Genomic DNA, 15,838 nt, shown 5'->3' on the forward strand with positions numbered 1-15,838 from the left:
AGAGCTCTATGCACCTCAAAGATTTTTTTAAGTGGTAGATGGAACATTTATTATATGGCCAACATCGTGCTAGACACTTTCCAAATGCCATGTTATTTATTTCGCTCTGGGGCAGGGGAAGAAGGTGGAGTTTCCAGGTGAGGAGGGAGCCGGGCGGGGTGCACAGTTAGTTAGCAGAGGAATAGGGCTTCGGATCCCGTAGCGATTTCCAGGGTGGAATCTTTGCCCTACACTCCACTTCCCCACCAGCTCTTCGGGTTTTATAGCTCCTCACAAGAGCTTCGCCATTTTGATAGCAAACCACCTTCCACATCATGACCCAGCCACACCCACCCATCAGTGCACCCAAACCCGCCTTTCGCTAAAGACTACTTCGTGGTGCAGGAGACTCTGATAATTTCTATTCCCTTCTCTTTCTTTCTTTCTTTCCTTCTTTCTTTCTCAGTGACCCCACCAAATGGGTCTAATGATCGGTTAAGGTGCAATACAACTCGGGTTTGCTCAGCACTGATCTGGCTTCAATAACTCGGGCATCTTATCTGTGTCTCACTGATAGTTTGCAGCCGGGGGCATGCTTGATCTGAGCCCCTCACTCACTCTGTTAGGGATGGGTGCTGATATCATCCTCTTCTTACAAGTAAAGTGATCAAAGCTCAGAGATAGAAAGGGATCTTCCCAAGCCCGCCCCACTAGAAACTGGCGCCAGACTGCGGGCCTCCCATTTAGGGGGCCACTGGCTTCTGTTCATTTGCCCAGGTCATCATGTACACTGATGGCTTGCTTTGGCCAGGTGTGGTGCTGGCTAGTTGATACACAGTGATAAATAAACTTGACATGGTCCCTGGCTTTGTGGAACTTTCTGTCATACCTGACATTAGACATTTTTTTTTAGAGAGTGAAAAAGCAAAACCTTGCATTAAGATCCTTAAGCCTTACATGATTGGAGTCCCTCGTAGCCTCTCTGGCCTCCTCTCCCATCTTGCCTCCTCTCTTCTCCGATGACACAGTTCCCTGTGGATCCTAAAGCCCATCAGGTGCATGCTAGCCTCAGGGCCTTTGCACCGGCTGTTTCCACCACCCCATAGGCTCTTGCTCTTGATTTCTGCATAGCTGTTTCTATCACCTCCTCCAAATCTTTGCTGAAATATCTTCTCAGTAAGTTTTATCCTGAGCCCTTGATGGAAACTGGGAGTCTTTCCTCCCATCTCATCCATCTGGCATTCCCAATCTTTTGATTTTTTTTTCCGTAGTACTTAATTCCCTTTACCACTGTATATCATTTATATATCATGTCTAATGTGCTCTTTATCGATGTTATCCTAGTCGAAGAAAGATAAAGACAAGGAGTTGTTGTTGATTTTGTTCCCTGATTCATTCCCCGCACCTCTAACCTGGTACCCAGGAGGGCTTTATAAATATTTTAAATTTAATTAGTGAATAAATAGAGAAAGAATCACTGGGTTAAATATATAATTACCAATTATGATGGGATGAGAGGGGGAAAAAAAAAAAAGAAGCCCACAGAGGTTCGTGCAGGAATGTAACAGGCAGACCTAATTTAGATCGGGTGGGTTAAGGAAGTGTTTTTTTTAGGCTGAGAGAACATGAGCACTACAAATAGTCGGTGCAGACCCCGCCATCGCAAACCGAAAGGAAGGAGCAAACCTTTATGCCGAACCCAAGCCCAAGTCTCCAGGAAGACGTGAGGCTCTTCATCCACTTAGCACAAACGCCCTCAGGTGGAAGGACAGCAGGGGATCACGGGGTTGTGCCCGACGCATTCGACCCCAGCTGGGGTTCTCTGACCTCCACTTTCCAGAGAGGAGGCCCAGACACCACCCGACCTCGGTTGATGCACCCAGCCACCCGGAGGCAGATCAGTGTTCCCAAATAAACCCCCTTGCTACAGAAACCTGCACTCTTTCACTGTGCACCTACTATGTGCTAGTCTCAGGACCAGGAACAGTCTCACACGGTCCGCGGAGGAGGACACAGCCCCTGACTTGAAGCCCAGAACGGGCTCCCCATTTCTTTTTCTAGCCCCAATTCCCTTACCTCTGGACGTGTCTTTCTAAGCTACTATTTCCCAGACTTTGAAAATGCATGTGTTGTCTGGGCTTTCCTAACCACTGTGTTATCCATTACTGCGTGGACTGTCGTCTAGTGTCAGAGCTCCCGGGCTGAAGACAACAGGAAGCACTGATTATTGCACAGTTTCTGTGGGTCAGGAGTTTGGGGGTGGCTTATCCACCAAAGATTCTGACTTTCGATCTCAAATGAAGTTGCAGCTGCCATCCCGCTGGGGGCTGGGACCACAGGCACCCCCCCCCAAGGCTTAACTGAGGGTCTGCTTCCAAGGTGGTCCACGCACACGTTGGGGGAGCTGGTGCCGGCTGCTGGCAGGAGATCTCCACCCCTTACCCCGGGTACCTGTCCCTAGTGCTGATTGGGTGTCTTCATGATGTGGCTGCTCTAAGGTCTTTTGTGGTCTAGTCCCAGAAATTGTGCCCCCTACTGGTTACACAATCCAGTCCTATTCATTGAGGGAAGAAGGTGCTATCCAAGGACATGAGCAGCAGGGGACATGAACAGAGCTGGCTTCCACAGCTACCTCCTACCCACAATATTATTTCCATAACGTTTCCCACTTTTTGTTATAATTAACCTGATCCTAAACAGTCATATCAATTAAGCCACCAGATTAGTGGGCTAATTATATTTTCCAGCACAAATGAGCTTAAAACATTGTAGTTATTAATTTTCAGAATGATTGCCGCTCCACCTAGCCTCCCTTGCGTACTTCCAATAGCATAGGTTTTATACTCCGGGAGACGTGGAGCATGTGTCAGAGTCCTGGGGTGGGTGGGTGGGAGGTGGATCCTAAATTCCAGCGAGTCCCTGCTTTCCTTCTGGAACCCAAGAAACCACAGGATGCTGACTTTGCCCTTGTCTCTCTCTCTCTCTCTTTCTCCAGGACCGCCTGTATTTTGTGATGGAGTACGTGAACGGGGGCGACCTCATGTACCACATCCAACAAGTGGGCCGGTTCAAGGAGCCTCATGCTGTGTAAGGGGAAACTCGTGCTTTTTTTTTTCCCTTGGAATAATGGATGGTTTGTTAGTTCCTTTGGGGTTTTTCACCAAAGGAGGGACTTTGAAACATCGGGAGCTCCTTCTTTGTTTGAAGTACTTGGCCACAGGAAGAAGGTGTCCTCCTTAATGTGAGTTGATTCTTTTGGCCCCTGACACCAGCTCAGAATATGGAGTCCAAAAACCCACAGCTATTTCTTTCTCTTTAATTCTTGACCCTGATTCCAGAGGAAGGACTCGTAGCTTCCTTAGGGAATGTCGTTGGAGGTTCTGTTGGGTGGTTCGCTAATATTTACTGAGCACTTACTCTATGCCAGGTCCTGGGCGTTCCACAAACATGTTCTCATTTAATCCTGACAACAGCCCTAGGTGGTGGGGATCTCTGGTTGGCAAACAGAAACCGGAGACCGAGAGGCTTTCGGAAACTTGCTCAGGGCTTCGTAGGAGCCTTCACTCCAAGGAGATGAAGGACCAGGAAAGGGAGACGGAGGCCAGGTTTGGATGAGTCTCTTTCGTCCCCCTCAGACTACAAACCAGCCGGGCCTCTTCTTTTTAGAACAGAGATCCCTGATTTTGTCCAAGTGAAATAAGCCAGACCCAGAAAGAAATAAAGAAAGAAACAAAACTGCACGTTTCCTCATAGATGGAAACTAAAAAAAGAAAAATAAATAACAAATTTAAAAAATGTTGATCTGAACGTAGAAGAAGGATTACTAGGAACTGGGGAGGGGGAAAAGAGGGGGCAGGGAGAAGAAGAGATGCACCTCTCTGTGTGTGTGGCAATACCTCAGTAAACCCATCCCTCTGTACAATAAATAGTAAATATATGGATATATATTTTAAAGGACTCTATGGGGAACAGAGACGTGGCAGGTCACAGGAATCAGCATCAGCACCAGTTCCTGGGGAGTTCGCTAGGATCTCATTGCTCCCCCTAAAGGCCCCCTAGAACATGTCTAGGCCCCCCACCTGTCACTCCTGGGGCTGGCTGGCCCCTCACGTCCACCTGCTGGGCTCAGGAGCACCCTGTTGTGGTTGTGCTTGTGAATCAAGCCATTGGCATCTCTTGGCACAATTCTAATCAGACTAAAGCTCTCGGTCCCCTTTCATTTCTGACATCCATAGACCACAGGCTTAATTCCATTAGCCCAGAAGACGTATTGCCAGGGCTTAACCTCGTTGCCCAGAACCCTGCCCAGCCCTCGCGGCATAAATGGGCTTCCTGGTTCTCGAAGATGCCCTTTCCGCCGGGCGGACCTTCACTGAGAAGTGATACTTAGACCCATGTCGCTCCCAGTCCTGGCTGTGCCCCCCCCCATTGGCTACGTCATCTTAAGAGTTCGTCCCCCTAAGCCTCAGTGTCCTCATTAGAACAGGGAGGCACTAGTGGGGCCTGTAGCATAGGATTATGATGAGAATTAGAGACCACCAAATAGGACACTCGGCAGATGGATGCTGGCTGTTGTTATTAAGATATTTTATCTGGGCCAGGGGGGATACAGCTCAGTTGGTAGAGGGCTTGCCTCGCATGCACGAAGCCCCGGGTTCAAAAGATCTTATCATGTTCCAGCACCCCACCAAAAAAATTTAAAAAGATTTTTTTTTTAACTGGCCATAGTCTGAGACTCCCATTCCCCATCCGGTCCATCAGAGCCCATGAGACCCTCCCACTATGCAAATGACAAACCTTTGCCTACCCCCAGTCTGTCCTCCTGGCTCTGGGGCCCCCTGTCCCCCCATTTGTACCCTGGTGAGCTGGGCAGCTGACCATCCAGGGGAGACTTCAGTGCCCTACCCCTCCTTCCAGCTGCCCAGCAGAAGGTGTCTTTGAACTTCTCCCATCTCTCGTTGTCTCTTCTTCATTTCAGATTTTACGCTGCAGAAATCGCCATCGGTCTGTTCTTCTTGCAGAGCAAGGGCATCATTTACCGGTAAGTGCACCGGGCCCAGCGCCTCCCCGTTCCCTGCCTCTCTCTTCCACTGCTTTTAAAATTAGCACCCGCGGTGGGGGAGGAACCCTCCAGGACTAACTTGGGCATGTGTTCTGCCAGGCAGCTTCGCCCACTGCCCTGGCAAAGTTTGGGCAGCTCTCTGTGGTGACAGAGAAATCTTGATGGACTGTGTCACCAACGGTCCAGGGCCCCTCCAACACGAGGCCACCTGCTCTAAGAGGAAGAGGCTTGTCCAGGGGGGCCCTGGGGACTTCTTCCTCTTGCCCGTGGACCCCCACGTTTGGGGGAGTACGTAAAGAATCTTGGTGGGCAGGACGTGGCGGATCATATTATTATGAAACTTTTTTTTTTTCATTTAACGACAGTTTGGAAATAGATCTCTGAGTAGCACGCCCTGAGAGACAGGATTAAGTTCAGAACTTGGCATTTGCCAGTCTTTGCAGGAGCAAGCGTATGATCAGAGCGGTGTGAGTCACACCGTTTTATATTCCATGCAAGGCCGACTGTGGAGCCCCAGGCTGCTGTGTGTCAGCGTGTCCAGAGTGGGCCATTCTCCTTGTGCTACATGGATGCATATGACAGAGACGGCAGGCGTTTGGGATGGTTTCTTATTGCAAGAGAGGGTGGCACGGGGCAGGGGGCTTCCAAACAGCCCTTGGCATGGGTGAGGTTAAAAGATGCCCAAGGGCCATGAAAATGCATTGTATTCATTCATTCTACTCTGTGGGAGACAGATAAGTGTATCAGAATAGAGTCTGCCAAATAGTGATAAATTCCAGTAAAAATAAAACTCGGTAAAATAGAGTGGTTTGTGCTGGGTGGTCGAGGTCCATGTCATTCTGTGGAGGACCTGGCGGTTAGGGTCTGGAGTTAGAGGTGTCTTGGGAGGTCCTGGGCCCCTGGATACTTTTAAATAGTAAGGCCACTCTGCCAACGCTTGCCCTCCGTGCACGGAGCACGCACGTGGATCTCCGAGTCAGCACGAGAGGAGACACCCAACTCCTCTGGTCCTCGGTTTCCCTTCGGCTGTCCTAGGGAGAACATTTTCCATCGAATGTCATTCTGGCCTTGAAAGGTACACATCATCTTCCATATGACGTGACCCCTACGTTCAGGCCCATGACTTTGGTTCCAGCTTAACCAAGAAAACAGGGTCCTGGGGTCATTTTTTTTTCACTCTACAATTGTCACTTTGTAGGCTGACATTAGGTCCTGTCTCCCTCCTGGGCACGGAGAGCCTCTAGAAGAACAGAGTTACGAGTGTATTTGAAGAAAATCCAGCCCCAGGGTGGGAACCCAGGGAGAAAGTAGAGTTATCGCCAACCCTGGTGGGATTTAGGGCTAGTTCCCAGTCCAGCAGGGAGCCAGATTAGGATCTGGGGTTCATGGATCCCGGTCACACTGGCCAAGCTGGTCCTAAAACCCAGAGATGAGCATCTCAGATGCTAAGACCATCCCTACGACCATACAGCCCTTCCTCCTAACCTACTTACACACCATTATCAATATAGTTCTTAAAGGAATCTGTATCAATATTTTAAGCCAGTCGGCATCTGAATCATTCTCTTTGCAAGAACAGAGTCGTTTGGTACTATAAAGGTTGGGGCTGCTAGATGCTACTGCCACAGTCTCCCTGCACCCAGGGTGTATATGTGATGCAGGATCAGACACCTGTCACACCCAAGATCTTGATTCAGAAACTAGTGACCAAGGAACTAAGACATGGATTTGAGAGTGACTGTAGAAGTCTGGAAGAGCTGTTTTTCAGAGCCAGGAGGAGATGTGGTTCTTGGCAGTATTAGGATTTCCAAGGACAAGAGGCCACGCTTGTGTCTGGCAGTAGCCTCAGTCACGTCCAGTGGTAGCCTGATTCGTGTCCGGTGGTCCTTGGGGGACCAGCTATGCATCATAATCATGCATTGTCTCTGGCTCTGTGGCCTCCCAACCTGGTTCCCCGGCCTCCTGAGAGATGCTGGAGATGATTGGAGATGGAGTTCTTGAAATTGATAATCAAATGAAAACTGTAAAAAAAAAAAATTACAGGACAAGAGATGTGGGGCTTTATAATTTCATAGATAATGCCTTCATGGTAGTAAAGCCTTTCAGAACGTTTCAAATGGCTCCCTCCTTCCTTTAGATCTCTATTTCATTGGACGGTTCTTAAGAGGATGAAGAATTATGTTAGAGTTCCCCTCTCTGAGGATAGTAGCTGGATATGGTTGGTGGGGAGGGTGTCCGCCATAGATCCTGCCTGTCCAATGGACTGTCTGATTTATTGACCACTTTCCCTGGAAATACGTGTGGATTCTGCCCTGTATGTTTTTTTTTTTTTTAATGAAAAAAAAATCGCCCCAGCCACCTTTTGAAGCAGAAATGAGAATTTAGTTTCTAGAACCAAGGAATACAGTATAATATCAAAGGCAATGGACCTGTGGCTCTTGGCATCTGAAATTCCTTCGCTATATTAAATGAAGATGTTCCCATGTCTCTGATTGACCCGGCGGCTCATTTCTGGGCGTGTTGTCAAGCCAAGAGGAAGGAGGTCGTGTATCACTAGAGTGAAGTCACATGTAGGGCAAGTATATGGAGATGAATCAAGATGCTGCAGGGTTCAGCATTCCTAAGTTCTGACCCGGCATTCAGAGATCACCATGGCTTCTAGGTAAGCATGCACCCTGGACCTGGGTGGTACCACGGACAGCACCCAGGGTAGCAGAATGGAAATAACCTTGCTGTGGGCGAATGGCGGGTGCAAATGGACCTCCCTTTGGATGAAGAGACCTCACTGGCTCTCAAGGAGAGGCCAACCTGTGTCCTTGTGGTTGGAAGTGAACATGGCAGCTCAGTTCACACTTAAGTTACAGAAGGTCTCAATTGGCTGGTGTCAAGGATGCAGGGTTCTTGATGATTGGCTGGTGTCAAGGATGCAGGGGTCTTGATTGGCTGGTGTCAAGGATGCAGGGGTCTTGATGCAGCGGTTCAAACGATGTTAATGGCGCTTCCTTGATCGCTCTGCTCTGCTCTGTCTTCAGAGCTTTCCCGTCTGCATACGGTGACCCCTGGAGCTTCCAGACCCGCATTCCACCCCCTGAGCCATCCCAGTGTGAAAAGAGCTTCTCTCTTCCCTAATGGTACCTGCAAAAGTGCCAGGTGTTTCTGTGGTGGCAGATTGGGTCCCCTGTGGTCCCTTTCCTGAACCAATTACTGTGACTAGCAGGATGGGATGTTTCCACTGGCCAGGACAGGCCACGTGACCAGGGGCTAGGAGTCGAGGCTGGCACCACCCACGTTGCTCGGCTGGAGGATCAAAAGGTGGTTGTTCAAAGGAGGATGGTCTCATCCCCAGAGGCTAGAACAGGCAGTAGCCGCAGACACCCACAACCTAACCGAGATGATCTGGGGGAGACCCCTGAACTGAGCTCTTACCTCTGGGGGAACTGGACTTCTCCGTCCTCTCTTAGGACTGGAACAGCCTGACCCATAGATTGTCCCCCACTCACTGCTGCAGAAACCCAAAGCATTGATGTCAGAGTCGGAATTGAGGATTGGAGTGATCTAGTATACAGAGAGATGCAGGGGTTCCCCCAAAATATCAGGCTTTCCTCACCAACGCAGTTAAAGCTCAGATGTCACTACCTAAGAGAGGTCCTTTCAGCCCTCCTATTTAAAGTGCCCCTCCCCCATTGCCCTCTCTCTCTCTCTCTCCCTCTCTCTCTCTCTCTCTCTCTCTGGGGGGTACCCAAAAGGATTGAACCCAGGGGCATTTAACTACGGAGCCTCACCCCAGCTCTTTTTTTAAATATTTTATTAGAGACAGGGTCTCACTGAGTTGCTCAGGGCCTCGCTAAGTTGCTGAGGCTGGCTTTGAACTCGCGATCCTCCTGCCTCAGCCTCCCGAGCTGCTGGGAGGACAGGAGTGGGCCACTGCACCCAGCTCCCCTGTTGCCCTCTCTTTCTCCTCTTTTTCTTCATATCGTCTATCAGAATCTACAATAATCACGATGATACACTTGAATACCTATTAATCATGCTTTCCCCCCCCTACACTGGAATTTAATCAGAATAAAAACAGGCCTGTTTACGGTGTCCCCAGCTAACATATACCTGGCTCCAAGAATGGCGTCTGTCATGGAGTAAGCATCCAGCAGATATTTTCTTTTTTAATGGAAAGAATCAATGGAGACACCTGGGTCCCCCATCCTAGCAATCAGCCGGGGGGATCCTGAAGCATTTGGAGTTAGAGAATTTTCTCTCAAATCAGTTGTCTTCCTCCGTGATCTTCAGAGATATTTTGAAAGATCGAAATTTTATGGAAACGGCAGCTTCCTGTAAAACATAAGGGGTCCACAAGTTGCGAAGGTCAACTCATGGAACTCTGCCTCTGCGGGTGCTGCGCTCTCTGGTCAGCTTCCTGCGGACCTCTCTGTTCTCGGAGCTTCTGTCTCGTTGTGTCTTGGGAGGCCCTGGGCACAGCTGGCTCTGTAGGAGAAGAAAGGCACAGAGGTTGGTGAGGGAGCCCCCTCTTTTTGATCTCTCTACCAGATCGTGAGCTCCCCGGGGGCAGGCAAGAGCTGGTTTACGGTCACCTCTGTACCCCCACGCCACCCTGCACCGCGTTTTCTGAGTGGCAGTCGGTTGACTTGAGATGAGCATCGTTTCACTTAATCCCCCGATTCTCACCCCTGCCGCAGGGACCTGAAGCTTGACAACGTGATGCTGGATTCCGAGGGCCACATCAAGATCGCTGACTTTGGCATGTGTAAGGAAAACATCTGGGACGGGGTGACCACCAAGACATTCTGTGGGACTCCGGACTACATTGCCCCCGAGGTGAGAGCTGCCAGGACCCCGGAGGCACACGGACCTCGTGACGATGTGTCCCCCGCTGACCTCTCGATGGCCGCGTGAGGGCTGGGAAGGGTCGAGGGTGGTACCTGGCAAGCAAACCCCAGGCTTGTCCTTATCCTGGGCTCTAAATCGCTCCTCTGAGATCTCACATGCAAATTAACTTAGCACACATCCCGATGCTCAGGCCCAAAATACATCAAGGTTTAGGAGAAAATTTAAATAAAACGCAAAAGAACCATCCAACACACATCAGTAGGCTTCTTTGTCAAGCTGCTATGGCTCGTGGCCATATGATACCTCCTAATTATGACATTGAAGCGTTTGTTGAGACAGCGAGAGACACACAGGGAACAGATTCCCTGGGCTGACATATGACACAGGGCTGTGACTGTGTGTGTGTGTGTGGCAGTTGTCATAAACCCTGGGAGACTCCAGGTTTTTCTTCCCGCGATAGAGATATAAACACCAGGGTGAAGATTTATTGGCAGTGCCGGCCTCTCCTCCCGAAGGAAGTGGTCAGTGAATGGATCTTCCCAGCATGACCAGGCACAATAATTTGTACCAGGCGGTCGGTCCCTTTCCCTTTTTCTCTGAATTGGTGGCTTAGAAAAGTGGCATGTTGCAATCTGTCGCCAGATTTTTTTTTTCTCTCCCATTTTTTTTTTTTTTAAGGAAAGGCGCAGAGTCTCAGAAACAGACATTCTAGAATCCCTCTTCTTGACTGCCAGACACTTGATATGTAACAGTGGGGATAGGCGTCCCCATGTAATTAAATACGTTGACATATGATTTTAAACCTGCACGCTCTGGTGACAAAGCAGTTCCTTTTAGAAGAAGCTAATTTGCAAACACCAGACATGTATGCCTGAGCGTGCGCACACACGTGCGCACAGACACGCATCAGCACACACACACACACACACACACACACACACAGAGGGAGTAAGAGGTGTGTTCAATGTCCTTCCTTCATCCCAGCTTTATTTGTTAACCGTGAAAGATGGGATAAAATGACTGTCGATAAAAGAATAATTAGCTCAACTGAGCACCATTCGTGTTAGGAAATCCTGTTCGGCCCTAGGAAGACCAGACCACACAGCTGAGTGCATGCAAATACATCTGCATGTCCTGGAAGGAACCAGTGTCCCTCCACAGGGTAAGGACAGTCCACTGTGATTTATTCATAGTATAAAATACTCCTAGGCACCGATTCAAAAGAGTGAGATATATGTGTAGATACAGAAATATCTTAAAACCAGATTCTTAAGAGAAAAAAAAAATCCAACTAGAGAATAGTGAATCCAATACAATGTCATTTATGGATAATGACAATAACACACACAGAGCCCGTCTGTAGGTTTTCCGAGACGATGCAGATATGCAGGCTAAGGCATCGGACATTTGGAAGATGACAGATTGGGTTTATAACACCTGTGACCTCAGGGAATAAGTGAATGGTGAAGGGAGATTCTGACCCATCTCTGGGCTGTTTATATTTCCCCCAAGGCAAGTATGTTTGTGTATTCCTTGAGTAACAACAAGGTAATCTTTTTTAAAAAATTAATTCTTTATTAGGGCCTAGTAGAGTTGTCCCAAGGTGGCCTCCTTTCATCTATTAACATTTTCTTAATTAATCAGGATGTCTGACAAGATCTAGAGCCCAATTCCTGGATATGAGCTTGGTGATTTCTGGAACCCAACACCAGCTACACTTCAGTGGTGGGGGTGGGGGGTGGGGACACATTTTAAAAAGTAGGGTGCCCAGGCATCACCCCCAGAGCCACTGAATTAGAGCCTCTGCAGGGCGGGGCGCAGGACCTGTGGTTTTCATAGCTCCCAGGGGAGCAGGACCCGTGGTCCCAGGAAGCCCCAGCGGCTCTGGAATATGAGTGGCCTGTCCTCCCCCAGAGGGGGGGCCCTTCTGTCAGGTCAGGCTTTGCTGTGACTAACTGCACCACCTCTGGCCACTTCTTATCCCACCTCCCCAGTCTCCGTTTTCCTTTGTAAAAGGATTGACTTGTCGGGTGGTCATGAGGATCCAATAAGACTGTCACTGATCCTCAGACTGCCTCTTTTATTTATTCATTTACCTCTTTATCCACTTATTTATTTTTAATTGACCAATCATAATCACATCCATCCGCCATGTACCTACCATGTGTTTTGAAATGTGGGTACATCGTGGAAGCGAGAGACACAGAGGGGAGTGTTAATTGATGTGTGCTCGACCTCACAGACGTACCTTTATTTTTATAGTAAGAACACTTAAAAAATGACACTTTTTTTTTCAAATTGTCAAGAATACAAATCATCGTTATTAACTCTGATCACCACTCTGTACGATAAACAGGTGTCTGGAACTTATTTTACTCTTATTTTAGTTGAAATTTTGTGTCTTTGGACCATCTTCTCTGCATTTCTGATTTTGGAGTGGAAAACGGGGTGGGAGATGGAGCTGGAGAAAGATATTTGCTTTTTAGTGACTAAAACAAGCAATAACTGGATTAGAGAACATTCCAGTAAAAGCTGATACTGTGAGGGCATCATACGTGAGAGGCACCCGGTAGCTTATTCATCCCCACAAAACCTCATGGAGTCAATGTCAAGGTAAACTCCACTTTATAGAAGAAGAAACCGAGGCTTAAAGAAGTAATTTCTGCCGGAGGGTCATGGCCCCGGCAAATAGCAATTGGGATTCAAAATTAGACTGTCTGAACCACAAACCTCTGCCCTTGACCTTTGCTCTATCGCCTCTTCACCCCTTTGACCCCGTCATGTTTACACTCCTACGTACTGAAAGATTGACAGCTGTTCTGTCCACACAGCTGTCTGGTCTTCACCACCAAACCCCTTACAACTGCATATACCATCTGGTTCCCTCATTCTACTTCTAGAAATTTAATGTTTGGAAATCATTGAAGAGATGTCCAAATAGCTAATCATAAGAATACGCATTACAGCCCCAGAAGAAACTTTAAAATAGTGGGAATCCACAAGGTGGATTTTGGCATATCTATTCAGCGGAATGCTATTCAGAGATAAAAACCAATGATGTCAGTGTACGGATATTAGCAAAGAAAACTTAAGTGAATAGCTTACTTGATTAAAGGTCCACTTACTAATGTGTTTCTGATTATGCAAAACCACCCATGAGTTTGCAAGGAGATGGACCAGATAGGAGGAGTCCTAATTTTTCTCTTGACATTTTACTCTTTAAGCTTATCGAGATAGTCTGTATAAATAGGAACACACGTCATTACTCTCGAGACAATTTTTTTGTCTTTGTTTTAATTGTGATTTTAAAACCACGCGGCATAAAATTTACCATCTTGACTATCTGAGTGTGCAGTTCAGCGGTGTGAAATATCTTCACATTATTGTGTAAGTGACTTGACTTGTACAATGAGAAATAAAAATGGCTTTTCCTCTTTAAAAGGCTGTACACACTTCTTTGAAAATAATAAATAAATAAATAAAAATAAAAACACTATTCCCAGTGCTCAAAAAAAAAAAAAAAATGCAATGTGACATGCACCGATGTCCCCCCAGTTACAGGTGCCTCTGTGAAGCACTCTGCCTGACATTCCCTGGGTAGCTAAGGTGACGGAGTAGCTCAGGTGGGCACTGGCCAGGCTTGCATCTTTGAGACCCTGGCTTGCATCTGGGGACTGTGACAGCTACTATAATCTTTCACAATAAGCAGGTGACATGCCAAAGAACCCCCCTCCACACACACACACACACACACACACACACACACACTCTAGGGAAGGTCCACTCTGAGGGTGAAGGAGGTGTGAATCCCAAGTCCAGCCATGTGCACGGCCAGCCTTGCTGACAGAACGCTTTCTGTTTTCCAGATAATCGCTTACCAACCCTATGGGAAGTCCGTGGATTGGTGGGCCTTTGGAGTCCTGCTGTATGAGATGTTGGCCGGGCAGGTAATTGAATTTGAAATGATCTATAAGAAAAGCACTCCTCTACTCCCAGCCTCGTGGCTTCTTTCAAACCAAATGACAGCTCGAAAAACCTGAGCCTCTTCTGCCTCCCTGGTCTTGGGGGTGATCCTAGTTGGTTGGACATTTCTTCTCATCTTCCTGAAAGTCCTGGAGAGGGGCCTCACCTGGGGCCCAGGGAGGAGGACCTGCTGTTTGGGAGAAGCTGGGGGAGGGTGCAGGCGGGGGATCCCTTTCCCACCCGGCCCTCTGCCCCACAGGCACCGTTCGAAGGGGAGGATGAGGACGAACTTTTCCAATCCATCATGGAGCACAATGTGGCCTATCCAAAGTCTATGTCCAAGGAAGCTGTGGCCATCTGCAAAGGGGTGAGTAGGGCCCTTCAAGCCCGTGGACGGGACATCACCTACCAGGATGCAGGATGTGCCCTGCTAGAGGGGACCAGCAACCAAACCCTCCCCCTCTCTTCGCTTTGCCAATCAGAGAGCCCTGGAGAGGAGTTGCTACCTCCCAGAGGAAAGAGAGCTCACCCTTATTTGCACAAAGCTCTAGAGAGGAGGACCTGTCATGGCGTCTTGCTGATGAGCAGCCTCCAGCCCCCAGCCCCCAGCCCCCAGCCCAGCACAAGGGATGCTTCACGAATGAATGAACGAGGGGGCAGTACTGTGAAGAGCTGGGACCCAGGAGAGGCACGGCTAGGTGTCCCTGGCCCTGCTCTGCTGCATGTGTGCTTAGTTAATACTCAGAGCGTGTCCCAAGAAAACACCAAGCAGTATTGAATTGAAGGGATCCTATAGAAAAGCTGACCCCAATCCAGTGTCCCCAAGTCCTCATTCTCCCTCCAACTCCCAGCATACAAAGAGCAGGCACAGCTAAACACCTGCTGCTTATGCCAATTGCACCTGTGACCAAAGCAAGGTGCAGATTTCCAGGTAAGGATCCTCTGGACTCAGACATGCTCCTGGTGATGGGTGTGAGACACTAGAGATGAGTGGTCCTCTCCTTTGGAGCCATCAGTGACCTGAAGTGACTTTTCAGAATGCAAGGGCTCAGCCTCCCACCCCCCCGAGATTAATTCTGTGTATTTACAATATTTCGCCAAATTCCCACAAGGCTCGAAAACCACTCCCTTTCAACACATCCAAAAGAAATAGGTTTTCAACTCTGATGGGAGTCCAAAAGCGATACCATGAGAACCTCAGAAAATATGGCCCAAGGATGTTGCCTTTGAAAAGAGTTTGTGGATGGGCGCGGGGACGCACGCCTGTCATCCCAGGGGCTCGGGAGGCTGAGGCAGGAGGATGGCAAGTTCAAAGCCAGCCTCAGCAGCAGCGAGGTCCTAAGCAACTCAGTGAGACCCTGTCTCTAAATAAAATACAAAATAGGGCTGGGGATGGGGCTCAGTGGGCAAGTGCCCCTGAGTTCAATTCCCAATACCCATCTGCTAAAATAGAGTTCTCCCACCCACGGGTGCCAACGAGTTCTCCAGGTTAGACCCCGGCTGCGCCCCACGGTGGGCTCCCATCTGCAGGTCTGAAGACAGCAGGCCTGTGCCCCTAGATCTTGGCGATGCCCTACCCAGCCCTGCTCTCCTGACCCCCGTCAGAGCCAGCCCTGGTGAAGGACAGTTGGAACAGTCAGCCAGATCCGCCTGAGGCTTGGCTCAGACTGTCACAGCGGGGCCAGCCTCTAGCCCAAGAGCACCTTGACTGTCGCACCTGCATTCCCCGCTGGTGAATCTCCTGAGCCCTGTGTTTCAGCCACAGGTTAAGGTGCAAACATGCCTGGGGGAGCCACGGGGTGTCTCCAACACCCCTAAAGTGAATTGGTTTAAAACATCTTCTTTGAGGGTGTGGGCAAGGACCGGAAAAAAATGAGGGGCAGGGAGGAGACCCAGGGTTCATGAAGAGCTTCAGCAAAGCCCATGGACTTTTGAGGGCACAGCCCAAGGCTGGTGAGACCACTGTAGTCTTTCTACTGGGGCCGTAGTGAA

At 48.9% G+C, this 15,838-nt stretch overlaps 1 protein-coding gene across 2 annotated transcripts in view; it reads left to right on the plus strand.

The window, feature by feature from the left end:
* The window catches only part of Prkcb (protein kinase C beta), a 296,917-nt gene that overhangs the window by 250,727 nt on the left and 30,352 nt on the right, over nt 1–15,838 (plus strand). For both annotated transcript variants that reach the window (XM_071605798.1, XM_071605799.1), the window contains exons 11-15: nt 2,975–3,066; nt 4,958–5,020; nt 9,733–9,871; nt 13,750–13,830; nt 14,106–14,213. In XM_071605798.1, coding sequence (XP_071461899.1) covers nt 2,975–3,066; nt 4,958–5,020; nt 9,733–9,871; nt 13,750–13,830; nt 14,106–14,213 — 483 coding nt within the window. The remainder of the gene's footprint in view (nt 1–2,974; nt 3,067–4,957; nt 5,021–9,732; nt 9,872–13,749; nt 13,831–14,105; nt 14,214–15,838) is intronic.

Source organism: Marmota flaviventris, chromosome 19, assembly GCF_047511675.1.
Source record: "Marmota flaviventris isolate mMarFla1 chromosome 19, mMarFla1.hap1, whole genome shotgun sequence".
Taxonomy (NCBI): domain Eukaryota; kingdom Metazoa; phylum Chordata; class Mammalia; order Rodentia; family Sciuridae; genus Marmota; species Marmota flaviventris.